The 19,869-nt window shown below is 40.1% G+C and overlaps 1 protein-coding gene across 1 annotated transcript; it reads right to left on the bottom strand.

Moving 5' to 3' along the window:
• Window positions 1-995: 995 nt before the first annotated feature.
• Window positions 996-13,344, bottom strand: slc2a12 (solute carrier family 2 member 12). Its single transcript, XM_037685409.1, has 6 exons — window positions 13,280-13,344; window positions 12,193-12,300; window positions 6,543-7,835; window positions 5,311-5,433; window positions 1,564-1,696; window positions 996-1,464 (listed from the first exon to the last, which is right to left on the bottom strand). The coding sequence occupies exons 2-6, from the start codon at window positions 12,278-12,280 to the stop codon at window positions 1,332-1,334; spliced, it is 1,770 nt and encodes a 589-aa protein (XP_037541337.1). The 5' UTR covers window positions 12,281-12,300; window positions 13,280-13,344; the 3' UTR covers window positions 996-1,331.
• Window positions 13,345-19,869: the final 6,525 nt, after the last annotated feature.

Below are 19,869 nucleotides of genomic sequence, written 5' to 3'. Positions count from 1 at the left end.
CATTCTGACTGTTTTCTTGTTCTTTCCTACGGTTTTTACTCTCATGCAAAGCCTGAATATTTATTCTCTCATGTTAGTGTGCAAATATGAAAAGCTTCCTTAATGGTTTTTTTTTTTTTATGTGAACTCAATCCCAATATTTCACAACATTCATTGGTCTTCACTTCACACAGCTTCTGGTTCAGTAGTGTTCAAAATGACCTTTTTATTGTCTCCGACGTTCGGCTTTGTGAAACACTCAAGTGGATGAAGTAGTAGAAGGTTAATGTGAAACCGAACCCAAAGTCCTGATGAAATAAGCAGCTGCTCTGTGGAGTCAGTAGTACTGCAGCAGTACTGTTCATCACAGTGTCGTAATACATTCAGTAGAGCAAGATAAACTTTAAAACACGGTGTGGAAAACAGAAAGAAAAGTGTTTTTAATTATTCCATAACAGCTGCTTGCTCTGTTAGGCATCACAGAGGAAACTTATGTTTAGAACGTTTGTCTCTTTAAAAAATGTTAATTAAACTTTGATATGTTTAATGTCTGTGGGATGGAGTATCTTTTAAATGAGTGTCAACTAAGAATTTGTGACACTTCAACTTTTTGTATTTTGTATAAAAATAAAATGACTTTAAAAAAAAACCTGTGCGACTGCTGGAGGATTATTTTCCACTCTGGTTTTGATCACTCTAGTTGTAAACATGACCTGAACACATGAAGTCCCAGAAAAAAACATAATTTCATTAAAATCTAGCATCTTATAATGCATTATATAAAGTATTATAGTAGTACAGTATTTAAAAAAAAAGTGCAATTTTATTTCAGAGCAGATCAAACTAATTCTTGGGAAATATTTTCACATCATGTAGATTTTATTTTTTTTAACAGCCAGAAAAGAGCATTTTGGTTTCTAAAATATGTAAATGATAAAAATATGTTCCTCGCATTGAGGAACCATTTAGAGGAAAATCACGGCACTAAAAACATTCAGGTCTGTAGTGTCGTGACTTTAGGCACGGGTAAACGTAAATGTTGGCTCAAAATGGAAAAAATAAACTGGGAGTTCAGTTTCACCGCTAGTTCAGAGACTGCATTGTTGTTTTTAGTGCTTTTCGGCTTTGATTATCTAGAAATTGGTCAAAATATACACTTTATGTATTCATACATCCATTCCTGATTATTTTTCCATTTTGTTTGAGACCAAATTAAAAATAAAAAAAAAGCCAAGTACGGTAAACCCTGAGCTAATCTGATTCAAGAAATTGTGTCCTTTTCTGAACATGTTCCTTTCCCAAAAGGAGCTAAATGATGTGATCCAGCAAACGGTGCAGGGATGTACAACTGATCATTTCTCCTTCCTCTCAGGTCGCAGAAGGTGAATAGCTTTAAAAGAGTCAGAGGTTTCCTGATGTGTGCTCCGGTTGATCAGGCTCTCTTGTGGCTGCTCCTGTCTGAAAAGGGGCACCTCCAGATTCTTCCTGGTGAGCCAGAGAAAAGACACAAAACAGAGAAATCAGTTTTACCACCAGTTTGCAAGATAAGCAGTGAGTTGAGAACATGAGTGAGCTGCCGCATACTTCTTTGCCAACTCTTTTGAGATCTCCTCCAGCGAGCGGCCTTTGGTCTCAGGGACACAGAGGATGACGAACACCAGCAGAACAAAACTCAGGGCAGCGTACAGGAACATGACATTGGGAACACTAATCTTTTCTATAAGAAACACAAGAAATAAATGCTCTTTGTCAGCTTATAGGAAAGATGGCAGTGAGGTTACCGACTCAATGGCATATTTGAGGATGAGAAAATGTGAGAAAAGGAATTAAAATGATGAGTCACATGATGAAGACCTAGGCGAGTGGTGGAAGCAAGACTTAGATGAGAGGTGACTATGAGCAGCAGTATGGTTTCATGCCAAGAAAGCACCACTGACGCCATCTTTGCTTTGAGGATGCTGATGGAGAAGTACAGAAAAAGCCACAAATAACTCCATTGTGTCTTTGTGGATTTAGAAAAAGCATATGACAGAGTGCCGAGGGAGGAGGTGTGGTATTGTATGAGGAAATCTGGAGTGGCAGATAAGTATGTTAGACTGGTACAAGGCATGTATGAGGACAGCAGGACAGTGGTGAGATGTGCTGGAGGAGTGACAGATAGCTTCAAGGTGGAGGTGGGAGTGCACCAAGGATCAGCTCTGAGCCCATTCTTGTTTGCTCTGGTGATGAACCAACTAACAGATGAGGTCAAGCAGGAATCCCTGTGGACTATGATGTTTGCAGATGACATTGTGATCTGTGGTGAGAACAAGGAACAGGTGGAAGAGAACTTGGAGAGGTTGAGGTATGCACTTGAAAGAAGAGGAATGAAAGTCAGCCGTAGTAAGACAGAGCACATGTGTGTGAATGAAAGGGAGACTGGTGGAACAGTGAGGCTACAAGGAGCAGAGGTCACAAAGGTGCAGGACTTCAAGTACTTGGGGTCCACTGTCCAGGAAAATGGGGAGTGTGGTAAAGAGGTGAAGAGGAGAGTCCAAGCAGGATGGAGTGGATGGAGGAAAGTTTCAGGAATGATTTGAGACAAAAGTGTGTCAGCAACGGTCAAAGGAAAAGTTTACAAGACAGTGGTGAGACCAGCTGTTGTATGGTCTGGAGACAGTGGTATTGACAAAAAGACAAGAGTAAGAACTGGAAGTGGCAGAAATGAAGATGTTGAGGTTCTCCTTAGGGGTGACAAGGATGGATAAGATTAGGAATGAGATCATTAGAGGTACAGCACATGTTCAACAACTGGGAGATAAAGTTAGAGACCAGACTGAGATGGTTTGGACATGTCCAGAAGAGGGACAGTGGGTATACTGGTAGAAGGATGTTAGAAATGCAGCTGCCAGGAAAAAGACTGAGGTATATACATGTCCTTCTCAAAAAATTAGCATATTGTGATAAAGGTCATTATTTTCCATAATGTAATGATAAAAATGAAACTTTCATATATTTCAGATTCATTGCACACCAACTGAAATATTTCAGGTCTTTAATTGTTTTAATACTGATGATTATGGCATACAGCTCATGAAAACCCAAAATGCCTGTCCCAAAAAAATTAGCATATTTCATCCCACCAATGAAAGACAAGTGTTTTTAATACAAAAAACACCAACCTTCAAATAATCATGTTCAGTTATGCACTCAATACTTGGTCAGGAATCCTTTTGCATGAATGACTGCTTCAATGCAGCGTGGCATGGAGGCAATCAGCCTGTGGCACTGCTGAGGTGTTATGGAGGCCCATGATGCTTCGATAGCGGCCTTAAGCTCATCCTGAGTGTTGGGTCTTGCGTCTCTCAACTTTCTCTTCACAATATCCCACAGGTTCTTTATGGGGTTCAGGTCAGGAGAGTTGGCAGGCCAATTGAGCACAGTAATACCATGGTCAGTAAACCATTTACCAGTGGTTTTGGCACTGTGAGCAGGTGCCAGGTCGTGCTGAAAAATGAAATCTTCATCTCCATAAAGCTTTTCAGCAGATGGAAGCATGAAGTGCTCCAAAATCTCCTGATAGCTAGCTGCATTGACCCTGCCCTTGATAAAACACAGTGGACCAACACCAGCAGCTGACATGACACCCCAGACCATCACTGACTGTGGATGCTTCACACTGGACTTCTGGCATTTCCTTCTCCCCAGTCTTCCTCCAGACTCTGGCACCTTGATTTCCGAATGACATGCAAAATTTGCTTTCATCCGAAAAAAGTACTTTGGACCACTGAGCAACAGTCCAGTGCTGCTTCTCTGTAGCCCAGGTCAGGCGCTTCTGCCGCTGTTTCTGGTTCAAAAGTGGCTTGACCTGGGGAATGCGGCACCTGTAGCCCATTTCCTGCACACACCTGTGCACGGTGGCTCTGGATGTTTCTACTCCAGACTCAGTCCACTGCTTCCGCAGGTCCCCCAAGGTCTGGAATCGGCCCTTCTCCACAATCCTCCTCAGGGTCCGGTCACCTCTTCTCGTTGTGCAGCGTTTTCTGCCACACTTTTCCCTTCCCACAGACTTCCCACTGAGGTGCCTTGATACAGCACTCTGGGAACAGCCTATTCGTTCAGCAATTTCTTTCTGTGTCTTACCCTCTTGCTTGAGGGTGTCAATGATGGCCTTCTGGACAGCAGTCAGGTCGGCAGTCTTATCCATGATTGCGGTTTTGAGTAATGAACAAGGCTGGGAGTTTTTAAAAGCCTCAGGAATCTTTTGCAGGTGTTTAGAGTTACGTCGTTGATTCAGATGGTTAGGTTAATAATAGCATGTTTAGAGAACCTTTTCATGATATGCTAATTTTTTGGGACAGGCATTTTGGGTTTTCATGAGCTGTATGCCATAATCATCAGTATTAAAACAATTAAAGACCTGAAATATTTCAGTTGGTGTGCAATGAATCTGAAATATATGTAAGTTTCATTTTTATCATTACATTATGGAAAATAATGACCTTTATCACAATATGCTAATTTTTTGAGAAGGACCTGTAGATGCAGTTAGAGAGGACATGGAGGTAGATGGAGTGAGAACAGTGAGATGGCTTGCTGTGGCAACCCCTGAAGAGGGAAAAGCTGAAAGAAGAAGTAGATGTGTGTGTGTGTGTGTGTGTAGCAGAAAAAGGCCAAAATTAGCCTCCCAAAAAAAAACTGAATAAAAAAAGAATAAAATTTGCATTAAAATACCTGAAAAGGCTGAAAGAAGCTGAAAGGAGCATCAAAAGCTTAAATTAACTGAAAAAAGAACAAAAAAGCTGAAGTGATTATAAAGATTTTAAAGTAACTGAAGGAGCTAAAAAAAATAGCACAAAGAAACTGAACGAAGCTAAACCAGAACAAAAGCTGAAGTGAGCAGTAACAGGTTACGAGAGCTCCATTCAGTTTAAATGAAGAAAACATGGTTGAAAAAGCTAAATATTTTAAAGTAAATATTGCACAAATACCAAGTCATAGCAGGAATGTCCCAAGTTGTTTTTTTAATATGAATTGTTGAAATAGCACAAAAATTGTGGAACAAATTACATGTCAAAAAACGTACGGAAGTAAAACAATATCAATAGTGTGAATGAAGCATTCACATAATAAAAATAGCTGCTAATAAGTTTACAAACTTCTAATACCCTTTGTATTTTGGGTTTGATCAAATCAAAAAACTAAAAATGGCATTTTCTTTCCCAATCCAAATAAAAAGGTAAAGGCTGCGTCACAGCTAAAACGTTAATTTTGCATTTTCGATCACTGATCGTAGATTGGCTGCTCTTACGACGAGCGGTGCTTTAATGCTTAACACCAAAACCCACAGACCTGTGATGGTGAGGAAAGTCATGGAAATGAGCAGGTTTGTGGCCCAGTTCACAGCTGACACCACAGACACAGCCCTGCCTCGCACTCCCATGGGAAAGATCTCACTGAGAATGACATACACCACTGAAAAGAAGAACAAAATATATAAACAACAACTTTGGATGCAGGATTTATGTTACATCATCAAAGGGTGGGATTATAGCATTCTTATCCATGATCTAGTCCAATTTTCTTATTTATTTTATAACTGCTAGGCCTGTCGCAATAAACAATAAATCAATTAATCTCATGATAAATGAAAATGATCGACTATCGTTTCTTCGTCTCTTTCTACTGAAGACACTGGATGACAAAAGGCTCAACTCCAGTGCTCTTCACTGATCCCTCCCTTTCTCTTTAAAATCCATTTTAACGATACAAAATTGCATTTGTGTATCGTTAAAAGCAGCTAAGCTGAGAAGCTAAGCTACGAGCTAAGCTAACGGCCGACCTGGGGAAAAAAAACTTTGTCTTGTCGAAGCTCCAAAATTCACGGTTGAAACTCGTGCCTTTGTGTAAAAAGTTGTTTTCTCTGCAAAAAGAAGCTGAGAACTTGTTTACCGATTTTTAAAAATTTTTTTATTAAAAGCTTTGTGTGAAAAATGCTATGCTAAAGAGCTCAAACCACACCAAGCATCCGTAATTTTGAGAAGTGATAAAAAGGAAAGAGACAGCCCATGTCACGTCAAGGGGCCTCCCTCCCATTTTTCTTAAAGAGACACACTGCTTGCTCCCTCACTATCCATCCTTCGGTTCAAACAGTCTTATACTGCCATTCAGTGGTCAAAAAAGGCACTACATGCAAAACAAATTAACCAACAATTCTTCTTAAATTTGACAATTACTAATTATTGTCAAATTTCAAACAATATTATCATTTATCGCAATAATTTCTGAGACAATCGCCCAGCAAAATTTGTTATCGTGACAGGCCTAATAATTGCAACTTTTGAACTTTGTCACCAACTATACAAGGTGGTTAAAACACCAGTCTTTTGTCTAGAAGTACATATGGATCATATTCTGGTAAGCCACGATCATACTGGTCAAAGAAAGTCAGAGTTTCTTTATTGTCATTCGCACCTCATGTGGTACATGTGGTGGAGCGAAATTATGTACACAAGGTCCCAGTTACATCAAACAATAAAATGTATAAGAAAAACAGTAAAGAAAGAATGAAGATGTGCACTTACTTGGCCCCAGGCTAATGGAGAAGGCTGCCACGTACAACAGCAGGCTGATCAATGACGCCCACTTCAACGAAGAAAAAATTACAACACTAGTCCTTCCTCCTGATTCCCCAAACCCACCACCCTCAGCGTCAGTCCTGAGCGCCTCCTCAGGGCTCCACTGGCTGGGGAGGTGAGTGGTAAAAAAGTCACTGCTGTTCAAGTCTACAGGGGCTCTGTTTAAAGCCAGCTGCGTATTTGTGTGGTTCAGCATAACCTGGCTTTTACACAGGCTCGTGAGGCGAGTGTGGCTTTGTAGAGTCAGCGTACCGAGTGCGGCTAGCGACATTCCCATCGTGACCGCGCCCACGCACAAAAAGCTCTTGGTTCCCACGCGGTCGACCAGCAACACGGCGGGGATGGTGCCGACTACTTTGACCACTCCGAAGCCTGTAGAGGCCAAGGTCGCTGCGGCGTCGCTGTTGAAGCCCACGCTGCGGAGGAGAGGTGAAGCGTAGGAGAGGATGTTGGGCTGTCCAGTAACCTGCTGGAGGAAGACTAACCCCACCCCTGTCAGCAGCCGTGAACGCAGGTTTGCTTTGCTGCTGAAGAGCTCCCAGAAACTATGCTCCGACTCCTCTTTCAGTCCAGCCTGGATCTCCCTGAGCTCCCCTGCCACTTGCTCCTTGGCTCCACCCCTCATCCTGGCCAGCACGTCCCTCGCCTGCTCCACGTTGCCCCGAGCAACAAGGAAGCGTGGGCTAGGTGGGAGGAAAATTAGAGCACCTATCTGGAGCAGCGCAGGGGGAATCACAAGCCCAAACGTGTATGTCCAGCCGTGAGGCAGCGCAGCAAAGGCGTAACTACATCCAAACCCCAGCATGACCCCCACAACTAGCATCAGCTCGTACAGCGTGACCAGCAGACCCCTCCTCTCCCGCGGAGAGATCTCTGCGATGTACAGACACGCCGCTGTCCCCGACAGAGAGGTCCCCATGCCGACGATCACTCGGCCCAGTGCGAGCGAAACAAGTGTGGTCAACGCAACAAGGACGACGGTTCCTGCGACCACCAGCCCGGCGCTCAGGAGCAGAGAGCAGCGGCGGCCGTAGCGGTCCAGAATTGGGCCTCCAGCCAAGCAGACGAGGAGCGCTCCAAGGAGGTGGGAGCTTACCAGCAGTTCCTGCTCCCTGCAGGAGAGAGAGAGGACGCCCCGCAGCTGCAGCAGGACCCCAGAGGTCAGGCCCATTTCATAACCCAGCATCAGGCCGCTCAGAGAGGCCGTTACAGCTGCGAGCACCACCAGCCAGCTGCAGCCTGGAGAGAGGAGCACAGATTTACAGTTCAGATTCCTGGTCTCAGCGTTGCCTCTCAATCTCAAGACATGCTTTTTTTTTTTTTTTTTTTTTTTTTTTTTTACCAGTTAACAGAATGATTTACAATTTTTTAAAGATCCCCCAATAATAAAGTAAAATAATTCCCCGTTGTTTTGAAGCAATGCTAATGTTTTACTGCATTAACATTTAATTGTTCCTCACTAACAGCAGCCACCAGAAGGACAATGCTCACATGCTGAACAGAACTGCTGACTCGCCTCAGGGATCAGGCTATTCTGAGGTATCGGCTTCTTATTCAGCATTTAAAGCACTTCTCAGATAATAGATAATCATGTCAAGGGTCACCGCGATCCTTTGTCAGACGTTTTAAAGTCAGCCGTTTCCTGGAGGGCAGATATTATAATTGCGAAATGTTTCACCTTTGTTTTAAGTTTGTCCTGTTTCGGCAGAAATTCTCAGCTGACAAGCTTTTAATCGATTATTTCTTTAAAGGATGCTGCATTCCTCCCGAGTTTTCTTTCCTGAAGTCGATTTAACACTTCTGACTTTGAGGAAGTAGAAGTCAAAAGGTTCAGAGAAAATGAGAAAGCGGTTTCATAGAAAACCCTGCCAAAAACCTCACACCTTTGAATCAAGTAATTGTTGTAATAATCTTTTTTTTGTTGTTGTTGTTGGCGTAAGACGATAGACATTTAGACTTTAGCTGTTCAACATTTCTGGGATGCCTATGTTACGCGTCTTATTGTGCAATAACTTTATTAATAGGCTGGGCTGTTTAGAACTGGACTGGACTCTAATGTGTGAAGATAAATTAGTCTCAAAAGTAGTCACACAAGTGTACAACTAGATTTGTATATTATATAAGAGCCACTGGCGTACCACAAGTTTTCCAGCTGCACAGCATCCGATACCAGAGGAAACAATCATCCAAAAAATGTGATTTACATCCAGAAAAAGAGGAATTAAAGTTTCCAAAAGCAAAATCTCAAAATGAATGTAACCAGAAAGTCGTGGTTCGACTCCCAGCCATTCCCACATGTCATGGTGTCTGAGCAAGACACCTTCCATAATCTATAATTGCTCCCCAGGTGCTTACATAGCTGCCCACTGCTCCACCTGGGTGTATCTCTGGTGTGATGGGTTAAATGCAGAGAACTAATTTCACCGTTGTCTGGGAACATACAATGATGACAACACGCAGTACTTTACTTTACTTATATTACATTACGTATATATACCGTAAATTTTCCTTAAATTTTTTTTTGGAAGGAAACCAGTACTGTTAATGTAAGCATATGCGTTTTAATATAGAAGTTATGAGTTATGGCCAAATTAGAGTATTTTCCCAACAACTCAATAAATCTGATAAAAATCAGATACCCCAGCCTTGAACGCAGCATTACCTTTGTGAATCTGGAGCAGTAAGAAAGTCTCAAATGTCACTTTCATAGGCAAGCTGACCCGTGCGCTTGCGTTGACTGATTTGTCCACAGCAGGTGATTTGTGCACGTGTATTTAACATTTTTATATGAAGAATATTCCTACTTGTTCAAACTGAAATGTGTACATTTGAAAAACTGTTTATGCATTTGTGTATCTTGCAGTACGCAAAACTTGTGGTACGCCTGTGGATCTTATTATCCGCATCTCGTAAGCTTGCGCAACTACTTCTGAGACTGATTTATCTTCATAGGTTTGAGGCTGTCAGTGGGATTACACACTGTCAGGCTGAAAAACACCCGTTTCCGTGAAGACAATGTTGTTTGCATGACACATTATTTTAGCTGCGTTTTCCTTGAAAATGTGATCGCAGAAACGAGTGAAAGTGCGTCAAAAATGTTATTTAGTTAATGAATACGAAGAAGATGAGTTAATGATTCAGAATCTAAAACTGGTGATATGTGAAACATCTGCTGCGCCACAAAAGGTCAAAGTCGTACAAACATCATAATGACATAAACATGTTTTAGCTCAATTTACAGAATTTGCACAGGCAGCAAACGCTGTCGCTTGGGAGGGATCACGATGACCATTTTCATGTTCTAGGAATCGATACAACTACATAATTAAAATTTTCTGTAATACCTGGTTAATTTTGCTTTAACAGAACTTATTGAAATTGGTTAGGATGTTCGGGAACAAGCCGGGAACCACCAAGGTATAAGCTGACCATGAACTTGAAACTGTCGCCATGGACCGAGAGGAAGCTGACAGAGGAAGAAGCCCCATCTTTAAAAGTGACACATTCAAGCTTGAAGTACAAACCAAACGTCTTCCAGAGAAAGGTTTTTTATGGTCAGGCGAGAAAAACATTGAGCCATTTGTTCGAAAATGACAAAAAGTACATTTAGAGGAATCAAAGTGAGGCTTTCAAACTGTACCAACTGCACAGCACAGTGGTGGTAGCATCATGATGTGGTACTGGTGCAATGCACAACATTCCAATCAATTCAATTCAGTTTATTTATATAGCGCCAATTCACAACAAAGTTGTCTCAGGATCTTGGATCATTTAGCGTATAGTTTGGCGTGTGCCTTGGTGCACATCTTAGATCCTTATTACGGTTTCTTTTTACACTTTATATCTTTGCTATTGTTGGATGTAACTGGGACCCTGTGCCCACAGTTCTGTTCCACCTCATGTACCACATGCGAAGCGAATGACAATAAAGAACCTTGAACCTTGAACGATGAAGGTCTACTGCCAGATGATTCAACTTCACCTCAAACCATTAGCTTGATGGCTGAAACGGAGACGACTGGATGTTCCAACATGGCGATGATTCCAAACACATCAAAACTGGCTTCTGATTGGATAAAACGGGCCAACATTGAGCTTCTAGAGTAGCCTTTGTAAAGTCCTCAACCCTGAGCCAGAAAACCATACAGATTTAAATGAACTCTGCCAAGAAGAGTGATGAAATATCTAGACAGAAGGTGTAACATTTAACAAATATTAGCCTCGGGGTATTTGGTTGTTGTTGACTTCGTATGGATTACAGGAAAATCCACAAAAATGTCTACCTTGTCCACCAAATACTTGTTATTAAAAAAACAATGATGTATGTTTTCAAATGGTGGAGGGAAAAAAAAGGTTTAAATAAATCATTAAAGGGCCCAAATGGATGCCATTCATGGCCATCATGAGTGTAACTAAACATCTGCCCACAGATGTGTTCTCACCAGGTTTAATAGTTTTCTTGTGTCTATGGAGGCTCGTGGATTAAGGTTGTTTGTTTGAATACCAGTTGGACAACATTCAACCCGCGAGTACACCCACTTCAAGCACATTGGATTAACAAAGTACTGTGCAAAAGTCTTGAACCACCTCTCTTTTCTGGATTTTAAAGTGCTCTTAAACAGTCAGTTTACAAGCTTTGAAGTTAGCCTTTGGACATTTTTTCTTACTCAATTTCAGTTTAGATTTATTTATTTATTTTAAGTGGTATAACATGGCATGCTGTGTCATTTGTTTTTAAACTAATGAAAATGAACAGAAGAATATAAATAAATGAAAGGCGGTGAAGAATATCTGAAATTGAGAAATGTTTGGGAATAAAATCCAACAAAGACCCTTAAAAAAAGAAATAAAAAAAACCTTGAGATACAGCAGATTCACTGCATTTGTATTCTTTCTTTTTTTTTAGTTTATCATTGATCCTAATTTATCATTTTATGTTTGTCAAACAGTGAAAATTTCAGCATTTTTATGTAAATTCTAACAAAAAAATGTGAAGCTTTCCAGTTGCTAATATAAACAAGTTCAAAATGGCTATAATAATAATAATAATGATAATAATAATAATAATTTTCAAGAGGATCAGCGTTGGGCATTTGGAATTTGTCAGATATATATAAATAGATAAAGTGCCGATTCAAATCTTGAGTTTTTGAACCATTTTAATGATTTATTGATTTGTCTCAAGTGTATTCACAAATAATGATAATTAAATAAAAACTTATAAAATGATCAGGCACAAGGACTTGAATGAAAACAACCAATGTCCAAATAAGAACCTTGGAAAATCTTGAGGAAATGCTGCTTGTGACCAGTTTAAAGTAAATATCAACGGTCTTGTTTCTTAGCAGGGGACTGCATCAAAAGGATTGAAGGATTTTGCGTTTAGTGTTTTCTTGTAACAAAACACTTATCAGCTAATCAGCTCAGTGATATGCTAAATCGGATGTCTCAGACAAATCTGACAAAATTCTTCTCGGGATTCCTCAAGAGTTGGACACAACACAATGACACAAAGCTGCTCTTTACCTGGGCCTTCCAAAAACACAATGTAACTAAATAATTTTACATGATGAAATAAATGTTAGTGTACACATACCTGCTCCTTTGGGTGGGGTCATTTTCTGGGTTTCATGGGCATCTGATAGGGAAGAGATCATCTTGTTGGTCTCGTTGCTGGGGTCCATTGTGAGCCGGGACTGTCTGCCTGGGTCCAAACAAGAACAACACATTGCATTAAAAAAAGAAAACATGGCCAGTTAAGTGTTTCACTTCTTCTACTGTAGATTTTGTAAGAGAGAACTATTTAAAACCTGCTACACCGATTCCGAGTTGTCTCCACAATTAGGTGAACCGTTTGCTTTTATAACTCTTTGACAAAACCACCTATTACTTTACCAGAAATGTTACAAGCAGAACGTCGTCTAAGAAATCTCAATTCTGCAACTTCTAAACTGCAATCCAATCAGGAAAAGTAAACTTTTTTTTTTTTTTAAATGACCAGACAGCTGATAACAGCTCTTACTGCACAGCTGCTGTCAAAACATTGACCACATTCTGATCAATAAATACCAAAATAAATCAAAAATGGGGTTAGTTTTCCAGCTCAGGTCATGGTTTAGTATTTAGGAGTGCTGCTGTGTTGAAAAAGCAAGATTAGTCCTAACAGGTGCCATAAAATAACTTTATTATCTTGACTTTGTGAACTAAATTAAGTTTAACGATCACCCCAAACATCCAAAACCTAGACTTTAATCAGAGCTTATTTTCCGCAGTAATATTGTTCCAAGCAACCTTGTTTGTTTTAATCAAAATCGTGTCTAATAAAAGTCAAAGTTAGGCCCAGTGAAGACAGAAGCAGCTGTTTTCCTGTTTCAGCAGGATAATAGTTGTTGTTTAAAGCTCCTGTGTCACAACAGGAACAGATATCGTTTTTGTTTGTTTGTTTGTTTGTTTGTTTGTTTTTTCAACAACAAAACTTTTCCATGTTTGTCTGTTTGTCTCTTACCTGCCCCGACCTGCTACATGTTGCGAGCTTGTTTGAAAAGCCAGAAACAAGACGTGAATTAAAAAGTGAGGCTAAAAACACCGCCTAAATATTAGCTTAAGCACGGTTAAAACTTGTCGCGCGCCACGAGACTTTACGACTACTTCGGTTGTTATGACAACGGTTCGCATGTTCCTACCTGACGCTCCAGCTGTGGAACTGCAGTCGGTTTAAACTCGTTTTAGTCGGTCCATTCGCCTTAATCTCAGCTGTTCACTGCGATCAAACGAGACTCCACTTGGAAAATGACGGCCAAGTCAGACCCTCACGCGGTTTTGTTGTGCACGCCAACACCATGATTTACGGTAGTGCCCCTCGCGAGGTGATTTCAAAATAAAAGCTGATATCTGACAGGTCCAAACTACAGATGAGTCATGTTAAGACTTGAACCCAGCAGTCGAAGCTGTAACGGGATCAACATTCCTCAGCTGTTTCCACAAAAAGGTTTAATCCCACCCTCACATTCAAAAAGCGGTGAACTTCTGGTGTTGGTAAAATAAATATTCAAAATATCCTTCAATTTTCCATGTATTGACTCCAGTTGATTGATGTCATTCTTGCTGTTCTATGTTTTAAAATTACAGTTGCTGTACATACAGACCCATAACATTTTTTGTCACTGTTTTGTGTGTTCATTTGTTTGTCCATTATTTGACAATGTCCATTTTTTTTTTCCTGAGTTGTTTGTTTCCAAACAGATATTCCAGGAAACAGGAGCAGAGTAGGAGAAGGCCCTTTTGCCTAGTTCAGTCCTCACTGAGGGGACACTGCAGGTAATAATGTCCTGACACTGACTGGTGTTAAATACAGAAATAACAAACAAATCTTCATAACCCACACTATTATTTAATAAAAGCTGCCTTCATGTTTGTTTAGCGTATATATTTGTGTATAGCGTAGATCCTTATTTACTGTTACGTTTTATACTTTATATTTTTGCTATTTTTGAGTGTAACCAGGACCCTGAGTACACAATTAATTTTGTTCCACCTCATGTACCACATGTGATGCGAATGACAATAAACTTCAATTCGAACTTCATTTCATTTTATTATTATAGACTAAATGAACCATAAATCCAAACTGTTAGTTTCCAAAGACCAGACTCACTTCAAGCTGACAGAAGACCACCTCCAGATGTGGCTCATCAATTTTCACAAACATCTGATATGGCATGTCACAATTAAAGCCCCTCAAAATCTGTCATTTTCCCCTTTATTTTTACTAAGTTTCTGTGGTCATTAAAAACCAAAGTTTTCAAAGACCAACTCACTTCAGGCTGACAGACCATCTCCAGATGTGGCTCACCAATTCTGACCAACATCTGAAAGTGAAAGTACTATGTGTTGTTTGGGAGATACACCAAGTGGAGCAGTGAGCAGCTATGGAAGCACCTGGAGAGCATGGGATTAGGTGTCGTGCTCAAGGACACCATGAAATGTAGGCATGACTGGGAGTTGAAGTCAGCTGTTCTACCACTACACCACAGCTGCCCCTCAATCTGATGTGGAATTTCAAAACTAAAGTCCCCCGGAATCTAAAATAATCTATTTTTCTGCAAGGTTTCCGTGTTTTATAAATCCAAACTGTTAGTTTCCAAAGACCAGACTCACTTCAAGCTGACAGGAGACCACCTCCAGATGTGGCTCACACAATTACACCCCAATCTTTTATTACCTTCAAAAATGAGATCATGAAACATTGTAATGTAAAGCGTGTTTTAACTTGTTCACTCGTCAAAATTGTTTTAATTCAAAGACGTTGAAGTAACATCAACAGTTAACCAACGAACTGTGATTACAATTCAAAGACATTATATTATATTTGTAATTTAAAAATACTAACCATTGCAAAAATCCCAGATTTGAAAACAGTCTTCTTGCTCAAAATTATTTCATAATATGACAAATCCTCATTATACCTTTATGGTTGTAATATGTTAATATTAAAACACATTCCTATAAAGACATACATATTATAATACACATGTTAACAGTACAAACGACAGAAAAATTATTGCTATTAATGCTTTCAACTTAAAATAGCTTGCACAATTATTTAGATCATTACATCTCACTATAAAACTTTGATGTTTCAATGTACAAATGACTAAATAATTGAAAATAATGTTCATCAGCATCTTCCATCAGATATGAAGCTGATTTATACATCCTGTAACTACATAAAATTTCCTCTGTCAACCATTTGCATTTGTAAATACCACTGACAATACTTTATGTATAGCATGTTAGCATTTCCACTATACCAGTAAATGAGACTACCTGTATAAATAAAGGCTAAATGAAAAAAAAAAAAACCTAACATCAATACAATACTAAAGAACATAAAATCAACATGGGGCAGCACGGTGGCACAACTGGTAGAGCTGCTGCCTCTCAGTGAGCAGGTCCTTGGTTCAAACCCCGGTCCAGGGGCCTTTCTGGGTGGAGTTTGCATGTTCTCTCCGTGCATGCGTGGGTTTTCTCCGGGTACTCCGGTTTCCTCCCACAGACCAAAAACATGCATGTTAGGCTGATTGGTAACTCTAAATTGTCCCTAGGTGTGAGTGAGAAAGTGAATGGTTGTTATTCTCGTTTGTCTCTATGTGGCCCTGTGATGGACTTGCGACCCGTCCAGGGTGTACCCCGCCCCTCGCACAGTGATTGCTGGACATGGGCACCAGTGACCCCCGTGACCCAAAATGGAATAAACGGGTAAAGATAATGGATGGATGGATGGATAAAATCAACATCATCCAACTAACCAACAATTTTCAGTCAGGTCATCTGGACAGTTTTTTTTTTTTTTTTTTTCTTGTGCTGAAACGTTTCATCTTCCATCCAGAAGGCTTCATCAGTCAAGGAAACACACAACGCAAAAGTGATTCTTCACCCAACAGCTTACTCCAAAGTGGAACAAACCAGTTATGTTGGTGCTAAGATGGTGTCTTGGATGGAAGGTGAAATGTTTAAGCACAAAAAAAAAAAAAGAAACTGTTCAGATGACCTAACTGAAAATTGTTGGATTGTATACCTGGATTATTGAGCATGGACTTTGTTGGTTTTAAACCAGCTTGACATGACTGTCAACAAAGAAGAGAGCCAGCACCGGAGGAGGGGGCGTGCCAAAGCGATCATCTTAGCACCAACAAAGCTGGTTTGTTCCACTTTGGAGTAAGCTGTTGAGGGAAGAATCAGTTGTGTTTCCTTGAAGCCTTCCGGATGGAAGGTGAAACGTTTCAGCACAAAAAAAAAAAGAAACTGTCCAGATGACATGACTGAAAAATGTTGGATTGTATACCTGGATTATTGAGCATGGACTTTGTTGATCCTCCAACAAAACCCATTGCATCATTAGAGGCCGTGCTCTGGGTGGTTTTGCGATATAACACATGAAACAGTTGTTGCATGAATCAAATACCACAGTTCAAGGAAAAAAATGTGACATCACCTTAACACTGACTGGTGTTAAATACAGAAATAACAAACAAATCTTCATAACTCACACTATTGCTTAATAAAAGCTGCCTTCATGTTTGTTTAGCGTATATATTCGTGTATAGCGTAGATCCTTATTTACTGTTACGTTTTATACTTTATATTTTTGCTATTTTTGAGTGTAACCAGGACCCTGAGTACACAATTAATTTTGTTCCACCTCATGTACCACATGTGATGCGAATGACAATAAACTTCAACTTGAACTTCATTTCATTTAGTTATTATAGACTAAATGAAATTCTACATGTTGCATGTAAAATCACAGGGCCACAAATAGACATGTTCTCTCACTCACATCTAGGGACAACCTTAGCGTTATCGATCAGACTAACATGCATGTTTTTGGTCTGTGGGAGGAAACTGGAGCTCATGCACAGAGAGAACAAGCACATTCCACTCAGAAAGGCACTGGGCCGGGATTTGAACGGACGACCTTCTCGCTGAGAGGCTGCAGCTCAACCAACTGAACCACTATGCTGGAGTTTATTTTATTTTATTAACCAACACCAGCAATTCACTGCTTTTTGTACATGAGGGTGGGATTAAACATTTTTGTGGAAACAGCTGAGTGGGAATGTTGGTCCCGTTACGGCTTCGACTGCTGGTTTCAAGTCTTGTCTTTATGTAGTTTGAATCTATCAAATATCAGCTTTTATTTTGAAAGCACCTCGCAAGCGGTACTACCGTAATTCATGGTGATGGCGTGCACAACAAAACCACGTGAAGGCTGACTTGGCAGTCATTTTCCAAGTGGATTCTGGCTTAACCACAGTTTCGCTTCTTAACTTTCTCCACTGTCAAACTCCCGTGGGGCTCGTGTTAGTGCACGCGTTCAACTTGTTATGGTTGGGCTTTTTACGTAACCCCGCCCCGTTTTGCGTTCACTAACCAATCGGATGTAGAGATCCCGCCTCCAATTCCCAGCGTGGTTTCTGATTGGTCCGTGCGCATGAACGGCGGGTTTTTATTTAAAGCCATTCTAGAATGCTGCAACTAAAATTACGTAATCGATCATTATAAAGTTCCTCAGCAGGGAAATAAATAACAGTATATGATCTTATATCACTGGGTGTTGTCTGTGTTCTTTATGTCCAATGTTATTGCACTTCCCTCCCGCTGATCATCAACTCAGCAATAAAATTCACCTGTATCAACACTGCTGTATCAACACTCCAAGTGAAAACAAAGATTTTGCCGCCTGCTATGTTGCAAAGTTCAGATGGACTGAGCTGTCACACTTGGCCGCACTGCTTCACACATGACAGAATGTAGCCTCTGTTTGGACCCAGACTACATTCACCGAGATACATTTCGTGACCTGCAGGGTCCAAAGTGTGGCCTCTGTTACACCACCCCTGTAAAAGTGTGCAAGATGTATGCATGGGCTCCAGGTATCATTGTGAGATCTAATGGCACATGCAAACTGTAAAATATCTGTTGTTTTAACCTTCTTAAGGTTCAGGACAAGCTTGAAAATTGGTTGGGAAAATGTAGTTTGAGAAAATTCCTAAATAAATGTAGCTTAGCATATTGAAAGCCATACCCACACGTGTGTGTAAGTGTGTACCTTTGCTACGTATAAACTCAGTACAAAAACATGGCCTTTTTGATTGAGGCTCATCAATGCCGACAGATTTGACCAAATTATTTAAAGGTAAAGAAGACGATTTCTTATCAAGTTCTACAAATGCAGCATCACAGCTTTCCACCTCTGCATTCATTCAAAAATATCGATCTGCTAGGCTTGCACCTGTTTTTTTTTTTGGTCTGCCTAAAGGCAATGCTTGTTTTTTACTTGTGGACGTGGTATAAAAGCACATGCTGTTATAAAAGTACAGAACTTTGGTGCATGTGTAAACAATTTTCAAAAGCTAAGTTTGCTATGGGCATTTGCATTTATGTTACAAAAATAGGCTCAACCCTGTTTCATGTTTATGGGTTCTGTTCATGGCTGACACTAAAAACTAGTATTTATAGGTGAGATTTGATCTATTTTTACAAATTCTTTTCTATTTGCAGGTTCTGAAGATGTATGACCCTGTGATGGACTGGATACCTGTCCAGGGTGTCCCCCGCCTCTTGTATAGGGATAGCTGGACATGGGCACCAGTGACCCCCACGACCTGAAAAGGAAGAAGTGGGTAAAGATAATGGATGGATGGATGAAGATGTATTTCTACATGAACTATAAACTTGTATTCTACTTGTTGCTGCAGTGCAAAGCTGATTAATAATGTCCATATGTATCATTTGTGGATTAATTATAATTACAAAGTGTACATGTTATTTTGGCTATGAGAACGCTTGCATAGAAAATCTAAAAATGTATTCTGTTAATGTGACTCTGTCATATAGTTGAAAAACTGTCTTTCAGCCCTAACCAAGTAGTTTAACAAGTAAGATGCATGAAAGTTAAAATGAATTTTGTTGTATCTGTTTGTGTCTTTTAAAAAGCAACAAATGTCCCAAAAGACAGTTGGTTTTGAAAAAATATATTTAAGTACCGTATTTTCTGCCGTATAAGTCACAGTTTTTTGCATCAATTTGTCAGTCCTGCGACATATACGCCGAAGCAACTTATATATGGTTGTTATTTCTATATTTGTAACACAGTTTTTGACTGACGCTTTAAATTTTTAAAAACTGCAACAGCGAGTCCTCCTGTGCACGCTCGCTTTACTCAGTCTGTGCAAGCGGAGGAACGCTGGAGAGCTAGCTGCTCTGGCTGCGATGGATGGATGGATGGATGGATGGCAGGCAGGCACTGTGCCACCCAGGTGAAATAAAGCTGTTTTGACCATTAAATGAATGCATATTAAATATGACATACGCCAAAGCGACTTATATATTCATTCAACCTTTATTTAGACAGTTTAATCCCATTGAGCCTCGAGGACTCATTTACAAGAGAGACCTGATTTAAACAAAGAATGAAGACAACAATGCACAACAGTGACAACAATAAACAGTTATAAAAAGGCATACAGATTTTATTTTTTTAATACAAATAAGATGGCCAAAAAAAGTAACAAAAACAGATAGATTATAAAGTGAATGTAGAAAACCAAAATCAGGATCATGTCTGCATTGGTCCCTGCCAGGAGTCCAACAGATTCTTAAAGCCACTTAGAGAGGTCAAGGTCGAGAGCTTCAGAACTTTTTGTAAGATATTCCAAGATATTCCTTTTGCCAAGTTCAGTCCTCACTGAGGGAACACTGCAGGTAATAA

The sequence above is a fragment of the Nematolebias whitei genome, chromosome 12 (genome assembly GCF_014905685.2).
Source record: "Nematolebias whitei isolate Nwh7 chromosome 12, NemWhi1, whole genome shotgun sequence".
Lineage (NCBI taxonomy): Eukaryota > Metazoa > Chordata > Actinopteri > Cyprinodontiformes > Rivulidae > Nematolebias > Nematolebias whitei.
The sequence above is the reverse complement of the archived record's forward strand: the minus strand, read 5'-3'. Positions and strand labels throughout refer to the sequence as shown.

Coding starts and splice junctions, on each gene's coding strand:
- slc2a12 (XM_037685409.1), bottom strand. CDS start 12,280: ATGGACCCCAGCAACGAGACCAACAAGATGATCTCTTCCCTATCAGAT. Junction 1,697..5,310: donor GACTTTCCTCACCATCACAG/GTCTGTGGGTTT, acceptor TGTTTCTTATAG/AAAAGATTAGTGTTCCCAAT. Junction 1,465..1,563: donor TCAAAAGAGTTGGCAAAGAA/GTATGCGGCAGC, acceptor CTGGCTCACCAG/GAAGAATCTGGAGGTGCCCC.